Source organism: Schistocerca nitens, chromosome 9 (assembly GCF_023898315.1).
Source record: "Schistocerca nitens isolate TAMUIC-IGC-003100 chromosome 9, iqSchNite1.1, whole genome shotgun sequence".
Classification (NCBI taxonomy): Eukaryota; Metazoa; Arthropoda; class Insecta; order Orthoptera; family Acrididae; genus Schistocerca; species Schistocerca nitens.
In genome coordinates, this window is record NC_064622.1 from 34937883 (window position 1) to 34961988 (window position 24106).

Sequence of the window (24106 nt, forward strand, 5' to 3'; positions counted from 1 at the left end):
CAAACTGATCTTCCCCGGGGTCGGCTTCTACCAGTTTTGCCCTTCGTCTGTTAAGAATTCGCGTTAGTATTTTGCAGCTGTGACTTATTAAACTGATAGTTCCATAATTTTCTCATCTGTCAACACCTGTTTTCTTTGGGATTCGAATTATTATATTCTTCTTGAAGTCTGAGGGTATTTCGCCTGTCGCATACATGTTGCTCGCCAGATGGTAGAGTTTTGTCAGGACTGGCTCGCGCCGGCCGCGGTGGTCTAGCGGTTCTAGGCGCTCAGTCCGGAACCGCGCGACTGCTACGGTCGCAGGTTCGAATCCTGCCTCGGGCATGGATGTGTGTGATGTCCTTAGGTTAGTTAGGTTTAAGTAGTTCTAAGTTCTAGGGGACTGATGACCACAGATGTTAAGTCCCATAGTGCTCAGAGCCATTTGAACCATTTGACTGGCTCGCCCAAGGAGGTCAGTAGTTCTAATGGAATGTTGTCTACTCCAGGGGCCTTGTTTCGACTCAGGTCTTTCAGTGCTCTGTCGAACTCTTCACGCAGTATCGTATCTCCCATTTCATCTTCATCTACACCCTCTTCTATTTCCATAATATTGTCCTCAAGTACATCTCCCTTGTAAAGACCCTCTATACACTCCTTCCACCTTTCTGCTTTCCGATCTTTGCTTAGAACTGGGTTTCCATCTGAGCTCTTGAAAAACTAAAACCATGAAAAGAACCAGATATTTGTGTTTAGAAGATATGACTCAGCATGTGGGTGTATATGTTTTCTTGTGGGACATACAAGGAAATTTCATGTGCTGGGACAGAAATAGCAGGCGAGATTTTCAGTTTGTAGGCATAAATTTGTAGGATATTTATTATAACATGGGTAAAGCAGATTATACATTCATAATCAAGGGAAACATATGTTGCAGGGTACAGATAGTGAAGGCATACACTGTGTCTGTTAAACTCCAGTGTTGTTCCTGATCCAGGCCCGGAGGTTGCCCACATCCGCATAGACGGCGGTAGCGCTGATGCAGTCGGACCGGCTCCAGGACACTATGCCGATCTGAGTGTCCCCGTAGACCAGCGGACTGCCAGAGTCGCCGTGGCAGGCGGCCATGGTGGGGTCCCCGGCGCACACCATGCGCGGCGTGACCGGCGCCACGTCGGCCAACATGTCCCGGCAGGTGTCGCGGTCCACGACGTGCATGTCCGCCCGCTGCAGGTAGACGGGGTCGTAGTCGATGCCGGTGTCGCCCCAGCCCGTGACGGTGACCGGCAGGCCCGCCGGGGCGTCGTATCCGTCGGCGGCGAGGTTCACCACTTGTATGTTCATGCCCAGCGGGAACGGTTCAGAAGCCTGCGTACAATGAAAGAAGACCAAATTACATATACTGCGAGTGTGGAAACGTATTTAAGGTTGGTTGGTTGTTTTGGGGGAAGAGACCAAACAACGAGGTCATTGGTCTCATCGGATTAGGGAAGGGCGGGGAAGGAATTCGGCCGTGCCCTTTCAAAGGAACCATCTCGGTATTTGCCTGGAGCGATTTAGGGAAATCATGGAAAACCTAAATCACGATGACCGGACGCGGGATTGAACCGTCGTCCTCCGGAATGCTAGTCCAGTGACGTATTTGTGAACTACTGGGAATGCTGAGAATCTACATCTACAGCTACATTTATACTCCGCAAGCCGCCCAACGGTGTGTGGTGGAGGGCACTTTACGTGCCACTGTCATTACCTCCCTTTTCTGTACCAGTCGCGTATGGTTCGCGGGAAGAACGACTGCCGGAAAGCCTCCGTGCCCGCTCGAATCTCTCTAACTTTACATTCATGATCTCCTCGGAAGGTATAAGTAGGGGGAAGCAATATATTCGACACCTCATCCAGAAACGCACCCTCTCGAAACCTGGACAGCAAGCTACACCGCGATGCAGTGCGCCTCTCTTGCAGAGTCTGCCACTTGAGTTTGCTAAACATCTCCTTAACGCTATCACGCTTACCAAATAACCCTGTGACGAAACGCGCCGCTCTTCTTTGGATCTTCTCTTTCTCCTCTGTCAACCCGATCTCGTACGGATCCCACACTGATGAGCAATACTCAAGTATAGGTCGAACGAGTGTTTTGTAAGCCACCTCCTTTGTTGCTGGACTGCATTTTCTAAGCACTCTCCCAATGAATCTCAACCTGGTACCCGCCTTACCAACAATTAATTTTATATGATCATTCCACTTCAAATCGTTCCGCAAGCATACTCCCAGATATTTTACAGAAATAACTGCTACCAGTGTTTGTTCCGCTATCATATAATCATACAATAAAGGATCCTTCTATCTATGTATTCGCAATACATTACATTTGTCTATGTTAAGGGTCAGTTGCCACTCCCTGCACCAAGTGCCTATCTGCTGCAGATCTTCCTGCATTTCGCTACAATTTTCTAATGCTGCAACTTCTCTGTATACTACAGCATCATCCGCGAAAAGCGGCATGGAACTTCCGACACTATCTACTAGGTCATTTATATATATATTGTGAAAAGCAATGGTCCCATATCACTCCCCTGTGGCACGCCAGAGGTTACCTTAACGTCTGTAGACGTCTCTCCATTGATAAGAACATGCTGTGTTCTGTTTGCTAAAAACTCTTCAATCCAGCCACACAGCTGGTCTGATATTCCGTGGGCTCTTACTTTATCAGGCGACAGTGCGGAACTGTATCGAACGCCTTCCGGAAGTCAAGGAAAACAGCATCTACCTGGGAGCCTGTATCTATATATTTTATGGGTCTCACGAACAAATAAGGTGCAATATGAGGTAGATGACACAAACAGAATGTAAAATTAACCGAGCAGCAGAATATATTGTTGAAAATGTTTTGTAAAATAGTAATAAGTTTTTCTTAGCAAATACAATATGCCAAACAGATAATTGAAGCATGCAAGAATAAATCTTGGGAACACTTTGGAAACAGTTTGGAGACTTTGGGTCAAGCTGCTGGAAAACCTTTCTGGAGTGTAAGTAGCAGTCTTCGAAAGGGAGGTAAGAAGGAACTGACAAGTATTTAGGACAGGTCAGGAAAACTGCTGGTGAATCCTGTGGATGCCTTGGGCAGACGGAGGGAATATTTTGAAGAGTTGCTCAATGTAGGTGAAAATACGATCAGTAATGTTTCAGATTTCGATGTACAATGGGATAGGAATGATGATGGAAATATGATCACATTTGAGGAAGTAGAGAAAATGGTTAATAGATTGCAGTGCAATAAAGCGGCTGGGGTGGATGAAATTAAGTCGGAACTCATCAACTGTCAGGTCTTAAATGGCTACACAGGATAATTGAAATGGCGTGGGAGTCGGGACAGGTTCCATCAGACTGCCCGAAAGCAGTAATCACACCAATCCTTAAACATGGAAACAGAAAAGATTTTAACAACTACAGAGGTATCGCTTTAATCAGCGTTGTGGGTAAAATCTTCTCAGGTATTGTCGAAAGGGAAGTGCGAGTATTAGTTGAGGACAAATTGGATGAAAATCAGTGTGGGGTTAGGCCTCTTAAAGGTTGTCAGGACCAGACCTTTAGCTTACGGCAAATAATGGAGTAGTGTTACGAGTGGAACATGGAATTGTATCTATGCTTTATAGATCTATAAAAGGCATATGACCGTGTTCCTAGGAGGAAGTTATTGTCTGTTCTACGAGATTATGGAATAGGAGGCAAACTTTTGCAAGCAATTAAAGGTCTTTACATAGATAGTCAGGCAGCAGTTAGAGTTGACGGTAAATTGAGTTCATGGTTCAGAGCAGTTTCAGGGGTAACACAAGGCTGCTACCTGTCTCCACTGTTGTTCATATAATTTATGGATCATGTGTTGAAAACAATAGATTGGCTGGGTGAGATTGAGATATGTGAACGCAAAATAAGCAGTCTCGCATATGAGGATGACTTAGATGTGATGACAGATTCGATTGAAAGTTTGCAAAGTAATATTTCAGAGCTAGATCAGAAATGTAAGGACTATGGTATGAAGATTAGCATCTCCAAAACGAAAGTAATGTCAGTGGGAAAGAGGTATAAACGGATTGAGTGCCAAATAGGAGGAACAAAGTTAGAACAGGTTGACGGTTTCAAGTACTTAGGATGCATATTCTCACAGGATGGCAACATAGTGAAAGAACTGGAAGCGAGGTCTAGCAAAGCTAATGCAGTGGGCGCTCGGCTACGATCTACTCTCTTCTGCAAGAAGGAAGTCAGTACCAAGACTAAGTTATCTGTGCACCGTTCAATCTTTCGACCAACTTTGTTGCATGGGAGCGAAAGATGGGTGGATTCAGTTTACCTTATCAGTAAGGTTGAGGTTACGGATATGAAAGTAGCTACGATGATTGCAGGTACTAGTAGATGAGAACAATTGCAGGAGGGTGTCCACAATGAGGAAATCAAAGAAAAACTGGGAATGAACTCTATAGATGTAGCAGTCAGGGCGAACAGGCTTAGATGGTGGGGTCATGTTACACGCATGGGCGAAGCAAGGTTACCCAAGAGACTCGTGGGTTCAGCAGCAGAGAGTAGGAGGAGTCGGGGAAGACCAAGGAGAAGGTACCTGGAATCGGTTAAGAATGATTTTGAAGTACACTCCTGGAAATGGAAAAAAGAACACATTGACACCGGTGTGTCAGACCCACCATACTTGCTCCGGACACTGCGAGAGGGCTGTACAAGCAATGATCACACGCACGGCACAGCGGACACACCAGGACCCGCGGTGTTGGCCGTCGAATGGCGCTAGCTGCGCAGTATTTGTGCACCGCCGCCGTCAGTGTCAGCCAGTTTGCCGTGGCATACGGAGCTCCATCGCAGTCTTTAACACTGGTAGCATGCCGCGACAGCGTGGACGTGAACCGTATGTGCAGTTGACGGACTTTGAGCGAGGGCGTATAGTGGGCATGCGGGAGGCCGGGTGGACGTACCGCCGAATTGCTCAACACGTGGGGCGTGAGGTCTCCACAGTACATCGATGTTGTCGCCAGTGGTCGGCGGAAGGTGCACGTGCCCGTCGACCTGGGACCGGACCGCAGCGACGCACGGATGCACGCCAAGACCGTAGGATCCTACGCAGTGCCGTAGGGGACCGCACCGCCACTTCCCAGCAAATTAGGGACACTGTTGCTCCTGGGGTATCGGCGAGGACCATTCGCAACCGTCTCCATGAAGCTGGGCTACGGTCCCGCACACCGTTAGGCCGTCTTCCGCTCACGCCCCAACATCGTGCAGCCCGCCTCCAGTGGTGTCGCGACAGCCGTGAATGGAGGGAGGAATGGAGACGTGTCGTCTTCAGCGATGAGAGTCGCTTCTGCCTTGGTGCCAATGATGGTCGTATGCGTGTTTGGCGCCGTGCAGGTGAGCGCCACAATCAGGACTGCATACGACCGAGGCACACAGGGCCAACACCCGGCATCATGGTGTGGGGAGCGATCTCCTACACTGGCCGTACACCACTGGTGATCGTCGAGGGGACACTGAATAGTGCACGGTACATCCAAAGCGTCATCGAACCCATCGTTCTACCATTCTTAGACCGGCAAGGGAACTTGCTGTTCCAACAGGACAATACACGTCCGCATGTATCCCGTGCCACCCAACGTGCTCTAGAAGGTGTAAGTCAACTACCCTGGCCAGCAAGATCTCCGGATCTGTCCCCCATTGAGCATGTTTGGGACTGGATGAAGCGTCGTCTCACGCGGTCTGCACGTCCAGCACGAACGCTGGTCCAACTGAGGCGCCAGGTGGAAATGGCATGGCAAGCCGTTCCACAGGACTACATCCAGCATCTCTACGATCGTCTCCATGGGAGAATAGCAGCCTGCATTGCTGCGAAAGGTGGATATACACTGTACTAGTGCCGACATTGTGCATGCTCTGTTGCCTGTGTCTATGTGCCTGTGGTTCTGTCAGTGTGATCATGTGATGTATCTGACCCCAGGAATGTGTCAATAAAGTTTCCCCTTCCTGGGACAATGAATTCACGGTGTTCTTATTTCAATTTCCAGGAGTGTAATAGGCGTAACATCAGAAGAGGCACCAATATTAGCACTGAATAGGGGACCATGGAGGAATTTTAGAAGGGGGACTATGCTCCAGACTGAACGCTGAAAGGCATAATTAGTCTTAAATGATGATGATGATACAATATGCCAATAATTAACCTATTTCACCCTGAATTAATTTTGACTTATGAATTTTACAAATGAGGTATATGTTTGTTTACAGGCAACAAAGAAAAATACAACAAAAACACAGTTACTAATTTTAATAAAAGAGTGTGTAACATACATGTTACGCTACTCAGAAGATATCTCCAGACATGAACATTATTGAACATTTCTGGGATGCCTTGCAACGTGCGTCGTACTCTTACGGATTTATGGACAGACCTGCTGGATTCATGGTGTCAGTTCCCTCCAGCACTATTTCAGACGTTAGTAGACCCAAATGGCTCAAATGGCTCTGAGCACTATGGGACTTAACTTCTAAGGTCATCAGTCCCCTAGAACTTAGAACTACTTAAACCTAACTAACCTAAGGACATCACACACATCCATGCCCGAGGCAGGATTCGAACCTGTGACCGTAGCGGCTGCGCGGTTCCAGACTGTAGCGCCTTGAACCGCACGGCCACCCCGGCCGGCAGACGTTAGTAGAGTGTATGCCACGTCGTGTGCGGCACTTCTCCGTGCTTGCGGAATCCGTACACGTTATCAGGTAAGTGTACCAGTTTCTTTGGCTCTTCAGTGTATTTTACGTGAAATACGTGATCCAATAGAGTAATGCAATGTATGTCATTTTGTAAGTAGGTTGTTTATGTGTTTGTATGTTGGAAGCACTATGTAGCGCTTTGTATTAAATCTCCGATTGCGCTGTGCGCACTCTCTAGGAGACTCTCTGTGGCTGGTCGGACTTGCAGTTGGAGGTGAACAGCCAGCAGTGATGGCAGTTGGGAGTGAGTAGTCAGCATTGATGGAGCTTAGCGGACGATCTGGACGTGTCTTACTTCGAGATTGAATATTATCCATGATTATACAATTTTTGCAACTGGATGTCACGGAGGATTATATATTTAATTGAACTTGTCGTCACATTATTAAGGTAAAAAAAATGTTTCCTTTGCTAACCATATGCCTATTAGTAGTTAGAGCCTTCAGCAGTAAGAATCTTTTATTTAGCTGGCTGTATTGGTGCTTGCTGTATTGCAGTCGTTCGTGTAATGAAGATTTTTGTAAGCGTAAGTGACTTATGGAATGTATAGGTTATTGTCAGGATATCTTCTTATTCAGGGCCATTCTTTTGAGTTAATTTGAAAGCAGTCAGATCTCGTTGCAGTTGAATATTGTGGGTAATTAATGTATAGGAAAAGTTTGAGTTCTGTTAGTCAGGGCAAATTCTGTAGGTCAGTGTGTAAGTAGGCTGTTTAGGTTTTTTTATTGGTAACGCCACCTCTGTATGAAAATCACTGGCTGTGCTGTGTGCAGTCTGTGGCTGCTTTGCATTGTTGTAATACTCGCCATTGTAGTGTTAGGCAGCTGGCTGTGAACAGCGCATAGCGTTGCACAGTTGGAGGTGAGCCGCCAGCAGTGGTGGATGTGGGGAGAGAGATGGCGGAGTTTTGTAATTTGTCATGAACTGCTATATATATGATGATATCAAGGTAAATACATTGTTTGTTCTCTATTAATATCTTTCATTTGCTAACTATCCCTATCAGTAGTTAGTGCCTTCCATAGTTTGAATCTTTTATTTAGCTGCCAGTAGTGGCGCTCGCTGTATTGCAGTAGCTTGAGCAGCGAAGATTTTTGTGAGGTAAGTGATTTGTGAAAGGTATAGTTTAATGTTAGTCAGGGCCATTCTTTTGTAGGGAATTTTGAAAGTCAGATTGCGTTGCGCTAAAAAATATTGTGTGTCAGTTTAAGCACAGTCGTATGTAAAATTGTTTAAAAAGGGGAAGTTTCATATGTCGACCCTTAGCTGAGGATACCTCACTGGAATCTTCTGATTTTTTTCCTTGTAGTTGGTGTAATTAGTGTAGCTTTTGTTTATTGCCAGCGCGTGATTATAGAGAGAATTTCCTTTGTAGTTGTAGTTTTTCATTGTTGTGCAGTAAAACAGTTGTGGCATGCATGTAGATTTCCACCAAGTATTTCGCAGCTGCAATTAATTAGATATTATTTTCAGTGTTATGTTAATGTGTTCTCTTATTTTTGCTCTTCAAATTGTGTTTTTCTGTGTTGTTGTGTGAAATACTGTGACAATAATGGCGTGTGAAAAACGTAATACTAGGCTCCAAAGTAAACTGCGAAATGACAGTGAAAACGAAAGCAGTGTGTTAGCGCCACCGAGTAATGAATTAACTAATATTCAAAGTAGTAATTTGGTAACCATGCATAGGGAAATGGAGCGGGTGGCAAACAATGGCGTGGACAGTGAAACAATTAGTGAGCAGGGAAGCATTATCGATCGATCGGTCGGCAATAGCTCGCCTCAGGAATCCGAAATGACAGGACACAATTTTGCAAATACTGTAGATTCAGGTTTTGCGTCCTCACCGTTTTCTCAAATAAGTCAAGACACAATTTCTGCTAGTCAAAATGTGAATGTTGCCGGTGCAAATGCACTGCCGAAAAGCATAGAGGAACAGATTCCAGACACTCATTCATTATTATTGCAATTAATGCAACAAATGAAACAAAATCAGAGACAAACACAGCAACAGCTAGACACAGTGGAACAAAATCTTAAAAAGTTAGACACAATGGAACAAAATCAGAGACAAACACAGCAAAAGCTTCAAAAGTTAGACACAATGGAACTAAATCAGAGACAAACACAGCAACAGCTTCAAAAGTTAGACTCATTGGAGCAAACTCTTAAAGAAACACGTGAGGATTTAACTACTGAGTTACATCACATTGAATCGAAATGTCAAAAAGTCTGTAATGACGTAAAAGCACAAATTTGTGAGCATTTCCAACCTATTTTTTCGCGGCATGAAAATGCACTACAGAATCACGAAGCAGCCATAAAGGAACTGCAAACTACTGTTCACGAAAATCATGAGACCTTGCAAGCTAAATTTGACTCAGTTGCATCTACCGATTCGGTTACGCAACTTGCAAAAACTCAGGAAAACTTAAAGGACACAGTAGATACTCTGAAACTTGGTTCAGAAAAACACACTGAGGAAATAAGTACACTATCGGAGAAAGTAGCCGAACTTACGGATCAGGTCACTAACTTATCTACAAAGGTAGATGAGGATCTGAATGACACAACACCTGTAGCCTTCACTGACACTGAAGAGTACGAACAAATTAGAAAATTCAAACAAAATCAAAATCAAATCAATACACAGTACAAAAGAGAAATCCGGGAAGTGCAAGATCAGTTGGCACAAGTAGTACAAGAATTACGTATTTCAGAGGACACTCGCGCTCCAACACGGGAAGAGGGACTTAGAAATACGGAAAAGACGCAAAATAATAACACAGGGCATTTCGGAAGTTATGAAAGAAACTGGCAATGTGCACCGAATTTTGAGATGGAACGGCCGACACGATCTAACAATGACCGATATGCGACTCGCCGACATGATGATTTTGACTATAAGCTGTTCATTACTACACGTAAATTCAAAACGTTTAAGAATTCTGCCAACGACATTCATCCACAAGCGTGGCTCCATCAATTCTCTCATTGTTTTCCTCCCAACTGGTCATTAGAACACAGATTAGAATTTATGTGTGGCTACTTAGAGAATGAACCAGCTGTAAGAATGCGATCGGTCATTCACGATTGTCATAGTGAAGCAGAATTTTACCATGCCTTCCTCTCAGCATATTGGTCTCAAGCCACACAAGACCGAGTAAAACATGGCATCACAATGATGAAACATTTCGAACAATCTGAATTCTCCAGTCTTGTGAAATATTTTGAAGATATGTTGCACGAGAATCAGTACCTGTCAAACCCATACAGCCCCTCAGAACTCATCCGCATTTGCTTAATCAAACTGCCTGAGCATTTACGACATATTATTTTGGCAGGACGTTGCAAAGACGACATTGAAGCTTTTCAGGGACTCCTACAAGATTTAGAAATTGACACAGACAGTCGCCGGATGCGAAAACAGGAATACAACAATTACAGGTCACATCCGTCGCAATTCCGCGATGAAAGAAATAATAACTGGACACGACAAGGCTATTCTTACAACGTAAATCGTGACCGAAACAGACACCACCCGTATGACAACCACTGGCAGAGTAATAGTTACAGAGAAAGATCGCGCTTCCGTAATTATGAATATGACAGAGATAATCATAGAAACAGACAATATGGGAACCAAAACAATTATTATCAAGGGAGACAGAATAACTTCAGACGCAACAGTTCGGCGCACAGTTACGATTCAGGGAGAAATTCTCCACTACGTGACGGACAAGGAAGAAACTACGGAACCTACCGACATGACGACAGACGATATATTCGTAACGACAGACCTGAATTGCATCAGAACTGGCGGGATTTAAACAAAGCAGGGCCTTCTCGTCAAAGTGAATTTGTAGAAGTTAGGTCTCCTAATCCCAATAACGGCGCGCGCCAACAAAGAGACAGACAATGACTCGCACAGCAGGCAGCCGCGTGCGCCCGCTGGCTCCGAGAAAAATAACATAAGACGCTAGCCTTGAGAAAAATTTTAGCATTCTTTACCGATGTATAAAACATGACAATTGCTTTTCAGTTGAAAGTCTGAGTACTATGAAGAGTAAAGGATTACCCCACACTTCACATGTAAAACCGTTTCTTGAATGATAATCTGCTTTTTAACTTAGTCTTTGCCATAAAATTTTTCACTTTAGATTACTAGTATGCTTGTCAGATTTGGAATCTGTTAACATGCAACAATGTTTGAAGTTAAATATCCAGTCAAGAACCAAGAGAACTTATTGAAACAGAAATTACGAATGCATTGTTATAGTGAACAGGCGTCACAGTGTTATTGTGTGTGTACATTCTTGCTTGTTAGTTCCACTATCACGTAACGACTATAAGGATCACATACTTAGAACATATGCCGGCAACGCTAATGAGATTTTCATGCAACATTTTGGTTTACTTAAAAAAAAAAAACATTCTGGATTTAAAGTACTTTCTGTGAGATACCAGAGGACACAGTGGTTAGTTTATGTGACAGCTACACGATGTTATCACGACGCTACTAATGAGTGACAATTTACAATGTTGCTTTTGCAGTGTATCTGTTTTATATCTGCAAATTTTTTCTGAATTCTTCTGGAAAGTAAAACATGTTTTAGTATTTAACTTTTGTGGTATAGCTACAATGAGACAGCCTTTTCCGTGGCACAACAATACGTCACAGCACAGTACTTTCTTCATCACAACAATAAGCGTAATATCTAAGATATCTATACGCAAAACATTTCACTTTTGTTTATCATGAGGTAAGTACATTGACTTCTGCAGAACTTAGCTTTCGGAGGACGATAACTACGAGACTTCCACAGAGATTATCTTACAACATGACGCACAGTTTAGCGCTACAGGACACGTATTTGAGTGATTAATTTTGTACTTAAAACATTTATTTTTAAAGATTTTTGAATTGCAAAGAAAGTTTTCCGTGATACATTTCATTCCATTGTTGAAATCTGTAACACCTGAGGGTATAATTACATTAATCCTCAGGGGGGTACACGCTTACTTTGTGTACCATGTGTTTGGCACGCACAAGGAGCCCTAGCTAATATGGTATTTGCTTATACAACTTTACACATCGGTACCATATTTCTCTAACACACAAATTACACAGCTATCTGATTATTTAACAGAGAAACAAACATTTTTTTTACTACGTCAGTGACAGATGTTTACGCCACTACACAGTTGGATAACTTCACACTTATGAAACTGTATTTTGTCTATACTTTGTAAACTGTTCATATTTTTTCAGAACCATTGTGATACTACGTGAGCTTTGAATTATGTATTTGGTATGGGATCATGATTTTTGAAGTACGTTTGAGGTAGATAACACTTTTGAAATGAGCAGAGAATTTTTTTAGGTTTTAAAATATCCAGGAAGCTACGACGATTTTGAGATTTGGCTGAGGTTTTATGATGTTATGATGACGATGTGTATTATGCTGCTGAGGTATGCTTATGGTCAAGAAGCTGATGCTATGTGAGGAATTTGATTATGCTACGTATTTCATATGATGAATTATTAAAGAAGCGTCGATGAATATATATATGTGTAATAAGGTAAGGAGTAATGAGTAGCGGTTAGGAACTCTGCCTTGTGAAGACGTATGTTGGAAACCGAGAATCATACTTTTAGAATTATGAAATGTGTGTAAATGCGTGAATGTATCACAATGCCGACGAAAATTTTTTTGGACACTGTTATATCAATAAGATTTTGTTTCTACAGATTTGCAACGCTAATTCTTGACCTATGAAATTTTTATATGAGACTGTCGTTGTAGCGAAAACTGCTGTCGTAAATATTTCGTTAAGAAAGGTAAGTGACCTTGATGTAATGCGTTGTGGCGCGCAGCTGGGCCAGCCGCCCGGAGAAAAAGCCATTAGGTAGAGAAAAAAAAAGGGGAGGCCATTATCCTCGCTATTGACGTTCCTTTGGAGAAAGCATCGCAAATGCGACACGCTCATTACTTGGAAACATATCGTACTTTCTGATATTTACTGAAATGCCTAATGAAATGACAAGAAATAGTTTGTCTACACACCTGATTATGACTACTGTCTTTCTAGATGAGATATTTTTTTACTACTTATGAAATGCCACATGGCTATTGAACGATGTTTTTATGCTTTACTTTGTACATAGTTGCTTATTTCATTTGATATCTGGTTTCCAGCTGTCTTGTAGCATTGGTTTCATAAAATAAAATTAAATGCATTTGCTAATGTGAACACTTTCTGTCAACAGATCTATTAAATAATAATTTTGTGATCCACATTTTTCAAAAAAGGAGCACTTGGAAAGGAAAGAACAATAAGGAGGGACTAGTAACAGTAAATGCATACATAATATTCTTTTCAAGTACATGGTAATATTTTTTTTACAATAAGTTGTTGTGGTGCACCACTTTAATTACTTAGACATTAAGATGTGATTATACATTTCACTTATCTGCATTGTTATCTTTAGTGTACTATTTTTTTCTGCTTGAGCTATGTCATGTTTAGGTATAAGTTGCTGCTGTTTGCCAGGCATAGTGTTATTGAATTTGACTTTGTATTACGCTGTTAAGCCAGTTTTACTAATGATTTATTTTTATTGTTTGCTGCACATTGCCTTAGATTAGTTGTAATATTACAATTGCTTTGCTAATTTCTTAATGCTGCATGCTTCGCAAATCTGCGTTTTTTCATTGCTGTTTATATTAATTGTTTTATGTGATGCTGCATTGCCTCGTCCCTTGGTATATATATCTGAGCTCAGTAGATTTAAGTTAGCTTAAGAGGGGGTAGACTATATAAGAAACTAACTATGATGAATTGGAAGAAATGCATTGAGAAGCCACAAGAAACAGATATGGCAAAAATGAGTATTTTGCACTGAGAAATAATTATTTTGAAAGAAATATGAATAGAATACAGGAAGGAGATATAGATAGGACTTTTTGGGAATAATGATGAACGAAGGGAGATCTCCAAGAACAAAAAAGGTTTTGTTCGCAAAATACTACAGTACCAAAAGTTACACTGAAAACGAACCCTATCCTTTCCTTTTGTGTTATCCCACTATGTGTTTGTGTTCCCTTGTGTATTTATGTTTTTCCTGTCTTTATATGTTTACCTCATAAGACTTATGATGTAGAATTTTTCTAATACTAAGCTGCATTCACTATGATGAGGAATACTGTTATCCTCAAATGTAATTGGCATTAATAATATGTTATTTACCTTGTAAAGATGCTTAGATATTATTTATTATGTTTTGTGTTAATGCTCATGTGTGAAGTTGATATTTCGAAAGTTATTCTGATCTTTTATGTATGAACTTATGTCATAATTCCTGTAACATTGACGTATATGTCTATTTCTATTCTTTTGTAAAGCCTGTACTACAAATGTTATCTGTATTGTTATGTTCTTGAATGATGTATTTTGTACCTTGTAATTGTATTCTTATGTTATAAAATTGTAATTGACACCAGGTCTTCAAATTAAGTATATTTTGACTGCACACGTTTCTGTTGGTCATAGCATATGCAAAATATGTGAGAAGTAGGGAGTGATAGTGTTTGTATGTGTGTTAATAATTCAGCAAGGGACTGGATAACAGCATTGCTGGTTCTAAGGACAGTTCCAAAAACTTTGTGAGTGCACAAGTGGTGGTTATGGACTTGCTATATTATCCGCAAGACTCTTCAATGGTGATTGTGCACCTGCACAGTCACAACGGATGGCTGCTGGCCATCTCTACAAGGACTACAGTGGGTCTGCATCTTTGATGATCCATAAATACCATTATTTCCACAAGGACTGCAGTGGGTCTGCGCCTCTGGTGGCCCACCAATACCGTAATCTCTACCAGGACTACAGTGGGTCTGCTCTGTGATGACCTACCCACCAATACTCTTCAAAACTTCGACTGACTCCGCTGTGGGTTTGCTCTGTTGTGGACCAATACCTGTCTGCATGTCAAGAGTCAGCACTGTCTTTCCGTTGGAAGGACAACGATACTTCTTCAAGACTGCATGGAAATCCACTACTTCCGTGTGTATTTTCTTTTACTGCTCAGACTTTGAGAAAAACACTGCTATTTTACCGTCATGAACGATCAGGACTGTCTTTATGGACTGTGAGAAAATTTTAGCTTTTGACCAACATTGTATCAATAAGTGTGTGCATTTGATTTCTTTGTTATTGTAATTATGAAAAATTTTTTCAAATCTGTATTGGGCACTGCCCAAACCAATTTGTAAAATTTTTTGTGGGGAGCATGGGGGCTATGTAAGTAGGCTGTTTAGGTTTTTTTATTGGTAACGCCACCTCTGTATGAAAATCACTGGCTGTGCTGTGTGCAGTCTGTGGCTGCTTTGCATTGTTGTAATACTCGCCATTGTAGTGTTAGGCAGCTGGCTGTGAACAGCGCATAGCGTTGCGCAGTTGGAGGTGAGCCGCCAGCAGTGGTGGATGTGGGGAGAGAGATGGCGGAGTTTTGTAATTTGTCATGAACTGCTATATATATGATGATATCAAGGTAAATACATTGTTTGTTCTCTATTAATATCTTTCATTTGCTAACTATCCCTATCAGTAGTTAGTGCCTTCCATAGTTTGAATCTTTTATTTAGCTGCCAGTAGTGGCGCTCGCTGTATTGCAGTAGCTTGAGCAGCGAAGATTTTTGTGAGGTAAGTGATTTGTGAAAGGTATAGTTTAATGTTAGTCAGGGCCATTCTTTTGTAGGGAATTTTGAAAGTCAGATTGCGTTGCGCTAAAAAATATTGTGTGTCAGTTTAAGCACAGTCGTATGTAAAATTGTTTAAAAAGGGGAAGTTTCAAGTGTTGAAACGATAAAGACAAGCAAAGAGACTGTATAGACAATGTCACTCGGCAGTATAAGAATATTGAGTAAGCACTCAGCAGTTTAAGTAAAATTTAAATAAAGAAGTTTTCAATTTATATTATGTTTAGGTAACAGCACTCACTTTCTGTGATACACTACATAATCCAAATCTTACACAGACTGAAAGTGAAAACTTTTTCTTAGCGTATGTGTTAATCGCCGGCGTTTCCACGTTTTATCAGTTACACTGATTTATGTGTTATGACATGAATGAATGAATGTCGCAAATGTTTCAGATCTGTCCCTTCTCGTCATGTTTCGCAACATATGATTTCTCATGTCCCATCCTGAATCCCGGTGACACCTTCTACTAGGTAGAGGATAGTATCCCGAAAGAATTAGAATTCCTAGAAAATCTTTTATCTCTTCATGTATTATTTTGGGATCTGGGCAGTTCTTGAACGAAGCGTATTTTTTTTGATTCAGTAATGAGAATTTTGATTATTTCATCACTCCAAAACAGTTCAAATCATTGAACTGCAGACAAGGTTTTGTATTTACTACGACCACTCTCAGCAAATACAGCTTTATCACTTTGCACAGCCTTCCTTCTCCAATCTCTGATCTGTAGCTGTTCAGTTTCATCTGAACTGACATTTTCTGGTTTGTCATCGTGGGAGAATTTATTCTCATGTTCACCACTTAACTTGTTTTTATGGGTCAAATGCGTTTCTGCACCAACATATTGTTGCATTGGTCCGAGACTGTCTGCCTTTCCACCCCCATCTTCTTCACTAGAACCTTAATTCAAGCACACATCAGCTTCATGTGGGTCAAAACGTGGTTCTGTTGCGTCTTGTTTCTCCTCCTCAAAAACAGCCTGGATCTCGTGCACAGACAGTTAATGAACTTCGATTCCATAACGAACTGTTGAGTGCAACGACCATAGACTATGAGGAAGGAGGGGCACACAGCAATCAGTCGCAATCCCATTAGTCTTTCTAACTGTTACATATCTATATTTCGGTTATTAATAACCATCTTCAGTGCATTTGTGTAACATCCAACATCGCGATAGTACGTGTCACCATACGATCTTACTGGTTTATAGGCATACGGAATTTCATTGTGTCCTTAACCAGTAAGATCGTAATAAATAACTGCAACAGATGCCATGAACAGATTTATTGATGTACTGTTGTTCACAATTAGTTTCGTGACTCAAAAGTCACATTCCCTGGTGCCAAACAATTAATGTAAAGAAGACGCAATTATATTTTTAGTTATCTTACACAGTATACGACACAGTTTTTAATTACATTATAAATAACAAAACAACACGGACTTTTTAGACATAGAAATCCTCTGTCAATGAAACATAAGTGCCTTCTACCCTCATGCAGATAAAAACACAAGCATCGAAACTTGACAGTTGACTATATGCGAAATATAACCCTTACAGAAGAATCCCAGTGATAAAGATTGATACCCAAAAGAAACTGAAAATACATTCTGAGAACCTCCAAAAACAAACAGTGCTTACACAAGCAGCGGTGAGAGGACGTACGCCGGGACGATTCTGGAGTAATACGAGGTGCATTCAAGTTCTAAGGCCTCCGATTTTTTTTATAATTAACTACTCACCCGAAATCGATGAAACTGGCGTTACTTCTCGACGTAAGAGCCCTGCAGACGTACACATTTTTCACAACGCTGACGCCATGATTCCATGTCAGCGGCGAAGGCTTCTTTAGGAGTCTGTTTTGACCACTGAAAAATCGCTGAGGCAATAGCAGCACGGCTGGTGAATGTGCGGCCACGAAGAGTGTCTTTCATTGTTGGAAAAAGCCAAAAGTCACTAGGAGCCAGGTCGGGTGAGTAGGGAGCATGAGGAATCACTTCAAGTTGTTATCACGAAGAAACTGTTGTGTAACGTTAGCTCGATGTGCGGGTGCGTTGTCTTGGTGAAACAGCACACGCGCAGCCCTTCCTGGACGTTTTTGTTGCAGTGCAGGAAGGAATTTGTTCTTCAAAATATTTTCGTAGGATGCACCTCTTACCGTAGTGCCCTTTGGAACGCAATGGGTAAGGATTACGCCCTCGCTGTCACAGAACATGGACACCATAATTTTTTCAGCACTGGCAGTTACCCGAAATTTTTTTGATGGCGGTGAATCTGTGTGCTTCCATTGAGCTGACTGGCGCTTTGTTTCTGGATTTAAAAATGGCATCCACGTCTCATCCATTGTCACAACCGACGAAAAGAAAGTCCCATTCATGCTGTCGTTGCGCGTCAACATTGCTTGGCAACATGCCACACGGGCAGCCATGTGGTCGTCCGTCAGCATTCGTGGCACCCACCTGGATGACACTTTTCGCATTTTCAGGTCGTCATGCAGGATTGTGTGCACAGAACCCACAGAAATGTCAACTCTGGAGGCGATCTCTTCAACAGTCATTCGGTGATCCCCCAAAACAATTCTCTCCAATTTCTCGATCATGTCGTCAGACCGGCTCGTGCGAGCCCGAGGTTGTTTCGGTTTGTTGTCACATGATGTTCTGCCTTCATTAAACTGTTGCACCCATGAACACACTTTCGACACATCCATAACTCCATCACCACATGTCTCCTTCAACTGTCAATGAATTTCAATTGGTTTCACACCACGCAAATTCAGAAAACGAATGATTGCACACTGTTCAAGTAAGGAAAACGTCGCCATTTTAAGTATTTATAACAGCTCTCATTCTCGCCGCTGGCGGTAAAATTCCATGTGCCTTACGGTGCTGCCATCTCTGGGACGTATTGACAATGAACATGGCCTCATTTTAAAACAATGCGCATGTTTCTCTTTCCAGTCCGGAGAAAAAAAATCGGAGGCCTTAGAACTTGAATGCACCTCGTAAACGGAAGTACCGCAAGCGTGAAAAGATAGGCTCGGCTACGCCAAATCGTAGCCTCGGTAGTCGCAAGACGCAGCACAATGCCAATTTAATCTAAATTAACGTTGAAATTAAGACACCTGCCAGGAAGGAAGGTAGGGGACATCTGTACAATGAAACCCTCGCACAGGAACATTAAAAAAAAAGCCTGTAAATTTCCCTAACGCTAACGATATACTGTGTAGGCAGAGTAATATCTACAGTGATTTGCCTGTAGGGGAAGCGACAAATTGTAGGGGAACGTATACATATTATCGATGCAGACATATTAGTAGAACAGGTTTATTTCCAGTAAAATGAAAATAAAAATAGTACAACAGGGTTGTGTCGAACCCAAGTGTCCATGAAAGACAAAATTCCAGTCGAATGAACCATCAAGTATTATAGTAATATACATGTATACTGACTTAAATGGAGCTGTCACACATTATCAAAGACCAGCGCAAACAAAAATAATAGAAGTTACAAAATTTGCAACAATCACTGATTAACAACGTGAAATGGGGCAGCTAGCTGGGAGCGTTAAGGTGCTGGGAGGTAATACGTGACATTTGCACTATAAAAGACGTTTATTTGAGAATATATGTCAAAATAAATTTCCATAAAAACTCAAACATTCCTCTTTGGTGTTTATCAGATGCGATTCCTTATGGCAGCAGGATGAATGACTCTTACAGCTCAAAAGAAATTAAAAAAAAATTGAGACTAATAATGCTAGTTAGTGAGGAATAATATTTTAGCAAAAAAGAGTTCGCTATTAAAACAATATTTAAGCAAATAAGCTATAATCTTAAAAAGACTGAGATCTCAATAATATCATTACAGAAGATACTCAAGAATATTTACGAAACGGATCATATCAACCAGTAAGCCCTCATAACCAAAGATTATAAGAACAAGTGGGGGCAGTACACCACTACAAGTTGTACTGTTAAGAAAATGGGATCCCTGCTATCGTGCTAACATGTGTGCTCAAAATACTGAACTTCTAAGAAAGCACACACTACTCATTAAAGAATATCTTTTCAATAACCATAAACTTCAAGCAAGTAACCACATTACATGGAAAAAAATTTTAAATGCCAGTTACTGGGCAGTCATAGTTTACACGCAAAAATGTTTCCTTTCAGTTTAAATGATATTTAAACAAAGTAACAACAGGCTAAAAAAGGGTACCATTGACGTACAGCCTGAAAGACTCAAATGGTTCATGCTTAACAAAACAACTTCACCTTGTCCAGCACACGTAAATAAGGGCAATAAATACCAGTTTAGCGGGCTCAATGAAAGGCATCATAACCAAACTTTAGCTCGCCCATGCACTACACGTATGTGGTAGACACGTGTTAAACACATACACACCAATATGCAAGTGCTGCAGTGGCACATCGGCAAAAGAACCCAATAACGCCTCTACTACTGGAACACCCCCTTTGTAAGTGTGTTTGCTTAACCAGTGGGCTCACGCACGTCACATGACCGAGCAAGATGCTCACCAACCAAGCCGATATGCGACCGCTGTTCCAATGAGTCTGTATTCACACACAGACCGAGCAGCAAGGGTGAACCAGGATCGAATTGGAACTCGAGCGTTGTGTATGTCAGACTGCGAGCTTAGCAATCCAACATACGCTTACAAGACAGCGCAATGTCAATAAATGTTCGTCGGTTCACAGGCGCACGGAACGACTACTTGTGACTGGAAAGGAACATCCGTCGCCAGCTGTCGGCAAGATATAACTGGGCAGGAGCCAAAGCAGCTTGCCCTCATGTGAGGCGCCAGGAAGGTAGGTGCTTAATAGCTGCCAAACACAACGTATAAGCAAATACAAAAGCAAGAAAGATTATAAACTAAAAAAAAATTGTGTAACCTGAGAGTTACCAACAACATTGAGGAAACCGAAGGCCAAGATTGGACTCCAAGGTGTAGGTTCAAATGGCTCTAAGTACTATGGGACTTAACATCTGAGGTCATCAGTCCCCTAGACTTAGAAATAATTAAACCTAACTAACCTAAGTACATCACATACATCCATGCCTGAGGCAGGATTCGGACCTGTGACTGTAGCAGCAGTGTGAAGGTCCAGGTACCTAGCACACATATCACTTGTATTTAGAGGAAAAACGAACCAGATGTGTAGAATACACTAAGTATTTAAACTAAGAATCATGAAAACAGACCTAAGTGATTGAGAAGTGTACTAGAAAGAACAAGTGACCTCCACGTAATGGTCAGATCTCATTCGCATGTTTTCCTTGTAGGTAATAATAATTATCCACCAAGATGCCCATTGAGGGTGGGTTCCGGAATTGTTTTTAATGATTTTATTACTTCTAATTGTAAGGTGCAATACTTCTGGTTTACTTATTCTAGGACTGAAGACAACTGTTTAAGTTGAAATGACCTGTTTAATGTCTCAATATTAGCCAGGCCCCCACAACCGCACGAGTGGTCGACTGTGAAGAGCGGACAAATTGAATAGCTGGCCGGCGGCCATTAGAGTGGTAAACTGACGCGCCGAGTTCGAATGTTTATACATCGCTTTTGGTTATAAAATGGCTCCCCTTGAGTTAGGTCACAAACATAATGCCTCATTTAAATACGTTACTACAATATACTTCTTAATTTATGAACAAACAGCAACTAGTCACTGTTTATGAATTTATCTTACGTACTACATGGAATCTGCCGTAGCTAAAAGTTACGTACTGGACCCCTAGCATTTTTCGTAGTTCATTTACGATAGATGTACGCAAAATGCATCAAAATACTCGAAGATTTGCCCACTATATTAATAGATATTTTCTGACTCTACCTTGCTTTAGATTTTATGACGAGAAGTGCGTTATATATGGCGTAGTGCTTTGGCAACTCACGACCAAATTATCAAGTTTCAACCTAACCTAGACCATGAAAACACTACAGATCAGCCAACTTTCTTCAAAATGGTCAGAACATATAAAATGGTATTCTGTCGGTCGGAAATGTTGCGTCCTGATAGCGTGTAACCATTTTTATAACAGCTGTGGTTTTGAGAAAGGAAACCTGCAAATAGATGCACAGATATTATGCTAATACCGTGTTACAAAAACATTTATCAAGCAAGTGCACTGACATACAAAACAACTTAAAATATCCACGTACCTGTGAAATGTAATATTCGTTCCTTTCTCGAATTTATTTGTACAATTAATCGCTGCACGACTCTTCACCATAGTACTTCTTTTGATTGGGACGTACAGACAGTAGAATTACGAGTAACAAATACTGTATGTACGTCCCAACAGATATACAACGTTGAATCAGGGTCTTCATAAACAACAGTACTACACAACACATCAGACTACAACCACTATAATGGCGTCCAGCCGAAGGTTCAAATTATCCCGCGACTGCAGCGCCATCAGTGAGTCTAGTTATTTTTTACAAGGTCTTTGATATTAGCACAAAATTACACTCTTTTATACAGTTTTCAATGTGACAACAAAAAACAGTTGGCAGGATAACGCCAACATCAAACAGTGAAATAATCCTAAACACAACAATGTTAAACATTAACTGTCAGAAGGTTAAAGTATCCTAAACACTACAGTATTAAAGTTTAACTAAAGATTTCTTTACAAAACCGTTCCTACACTCACGTTACGATGTTGGTCAGTACTACGGAAATAGTGCGATTGCGGTTCAAAGTTCGGTACTGCTTTTAGGATAACAATCAAGTCTACAGTGGATGGTTAGTTGTGTGACAAATTGAGCAAAAGATTACCCAAGGTTGCTCGAGTTTACAGTGGACGCAAGGTGGTGAACCTACAAGTCAGCACCTCTGCACGCTGTATTTTCCTTATGCTGCGATGAGCTGCCATCTGCTAGGCCGCTCTCTTCCGCTGAAATTCCTATAAAACTGAAGTCTTTACTAAAACTGAAGTTGTGGTGTCACCGCCAGACACCACACTTGCTAGGTGGTAGCTTTAAATCGGCCGCGGTCCATTAGTACATGTCGGACCCGCGTGTCGCCACTGACAGTGATCGCAGACCGAGCGCCACCACACGGGAGGTCTCGAGAGACGGACTAGCACTCGCCCCAGTTGTACGGACGACGTAGCTAGCGATGCACACTGACGAAGCCTCGCTCATTTGTAGAGCAGATAGTTAGAATAGCCTTCAGCTAAGTCAGGCGCCATTAGCATTACATAGCTTGTATCTAAAGAGTCTCACTTGTATCGTCAAGAGCGATGTACAACAATGATGGATTAAAGTTAAGTATTCCAGCAGCTACGTACTTCTCTTTATAGCATTCATTACGTATCCTGTTTCAGACCTATCTACTAGCCTGCGTGAGTTAACGCGTGCCTTTCGGCTACTTCCGAGTGGCGTGGCTGTCTTGTTACGCCACAACAAAAGTCTCTACTGAATTTTCCAGCAGAAACTTTCCCTATGTTTTCTGTTATGCGAGAGAACATGTATTCATGAATTGCCATCTGCTAGGCTGCTCTCTTCCGCTGAAATTTCTATAAAACTAAAGTCTTTACTAAAACTAAAGTCTTCACTGAATTTTCCAGCAGAAACTTTCCCTATGCTTCTCGTTACGCGAGAGAACATGTACTCATCCACGGTCTTAGAAAGTGGCGATATACACGCGAATGGTTGGAGCAGTGTACATATTATAACGCCCCCTCAGTTCTCACAAGAACAGTTAACTAATTGACTGGTTCGTTTCTCCACAGTTGGAGCTAAACGATGCTACAGCTAATTTCTAGCTGGATATCAGCCACTATGAACGCAGTGTTCACACAAATTACTCCTCTGCGTGATACAGAGCGTTATGCGCTCCATTCAGCACTTGACGCCACTTCAGAGAAGAGTCCCTGAAAATTTCCGTCTTGTCTTACTCGTAGCCGAACTCTCTCCCCACCTGGGTTCTTTCGTTCTTCACGTCACAGCTTTTTTCGACCAATAGGATCGTTCCTCTTATTTTGTGGAAACTCTCTCTACCAATCGCAAGGCCACTACCATTAAATTGCGTCGAAACTTTGGCTCCTTTCTCCTTCCTAGCGCGTTTCTGCCAATCGGAAGTTTTGTGCCTGTTCCAAATGCCTAAAAGCGTAAATTGATTCTCTCATGTGTGTACCACTTGCTGGACACATGATCGAAAATGCGTCACTGGTCTTGTTTCGTATCCCTTTGGAATTTCGAAATGCAGTTTTCTAAAAGCTTTCTTTCCTGTCCTCCCTCATATGCGCCGTTATACTCGCTCTCCCCATCTGTCACCTGGCCAGTACTCGACTTTCCGCCTGGGACACGCCTTCAAGTAGTTTCCGTGGTTCCCCCTGTAGCGTGGCCTTGCCTCTGCGACGTCCTTCTGAATTCCAAACTAAAGCACCTATCGCTGCTTGTTTGACCTTCTGCTCAAACATGCATTATAGGAACGGTGTGTTAATTAGCATCGGTTGAATGTCATCCCTTTTTGCATTACATACTGCTAACAAGGGAACCTCCCCATCGCACCCCCCTCAGATTTAGTTATAAGTTGTCACATGGAGAGGCCTTGAAAAACTGAACA

At 41.9% G+C, this 24106-nt stretch overlaps 1 protein-coding gene across 1 annotated transcript in view; it reads right to left on the bottom strand.

Annotated features, from left to right (window-relative positions):
• Positions 1-823: 823 nt before the first annotated feature.
• Positions 824-24106, bottom strand: part of LOC126203874 (trypsin-7-like) — a 39739-nt gene continuing 16456 nt past the window's right edge. The window contains exon 2 of the mRNA XM_049938254.1: positions 824-1347. Coding sequence (XP_049794211.1) covers positions 949-1347 — 399 coding nt within the window. The 3' untranslated portion in view covers positions 824-948. The remainder of the gene's footprint in view (positions 1348-24106) is intronic.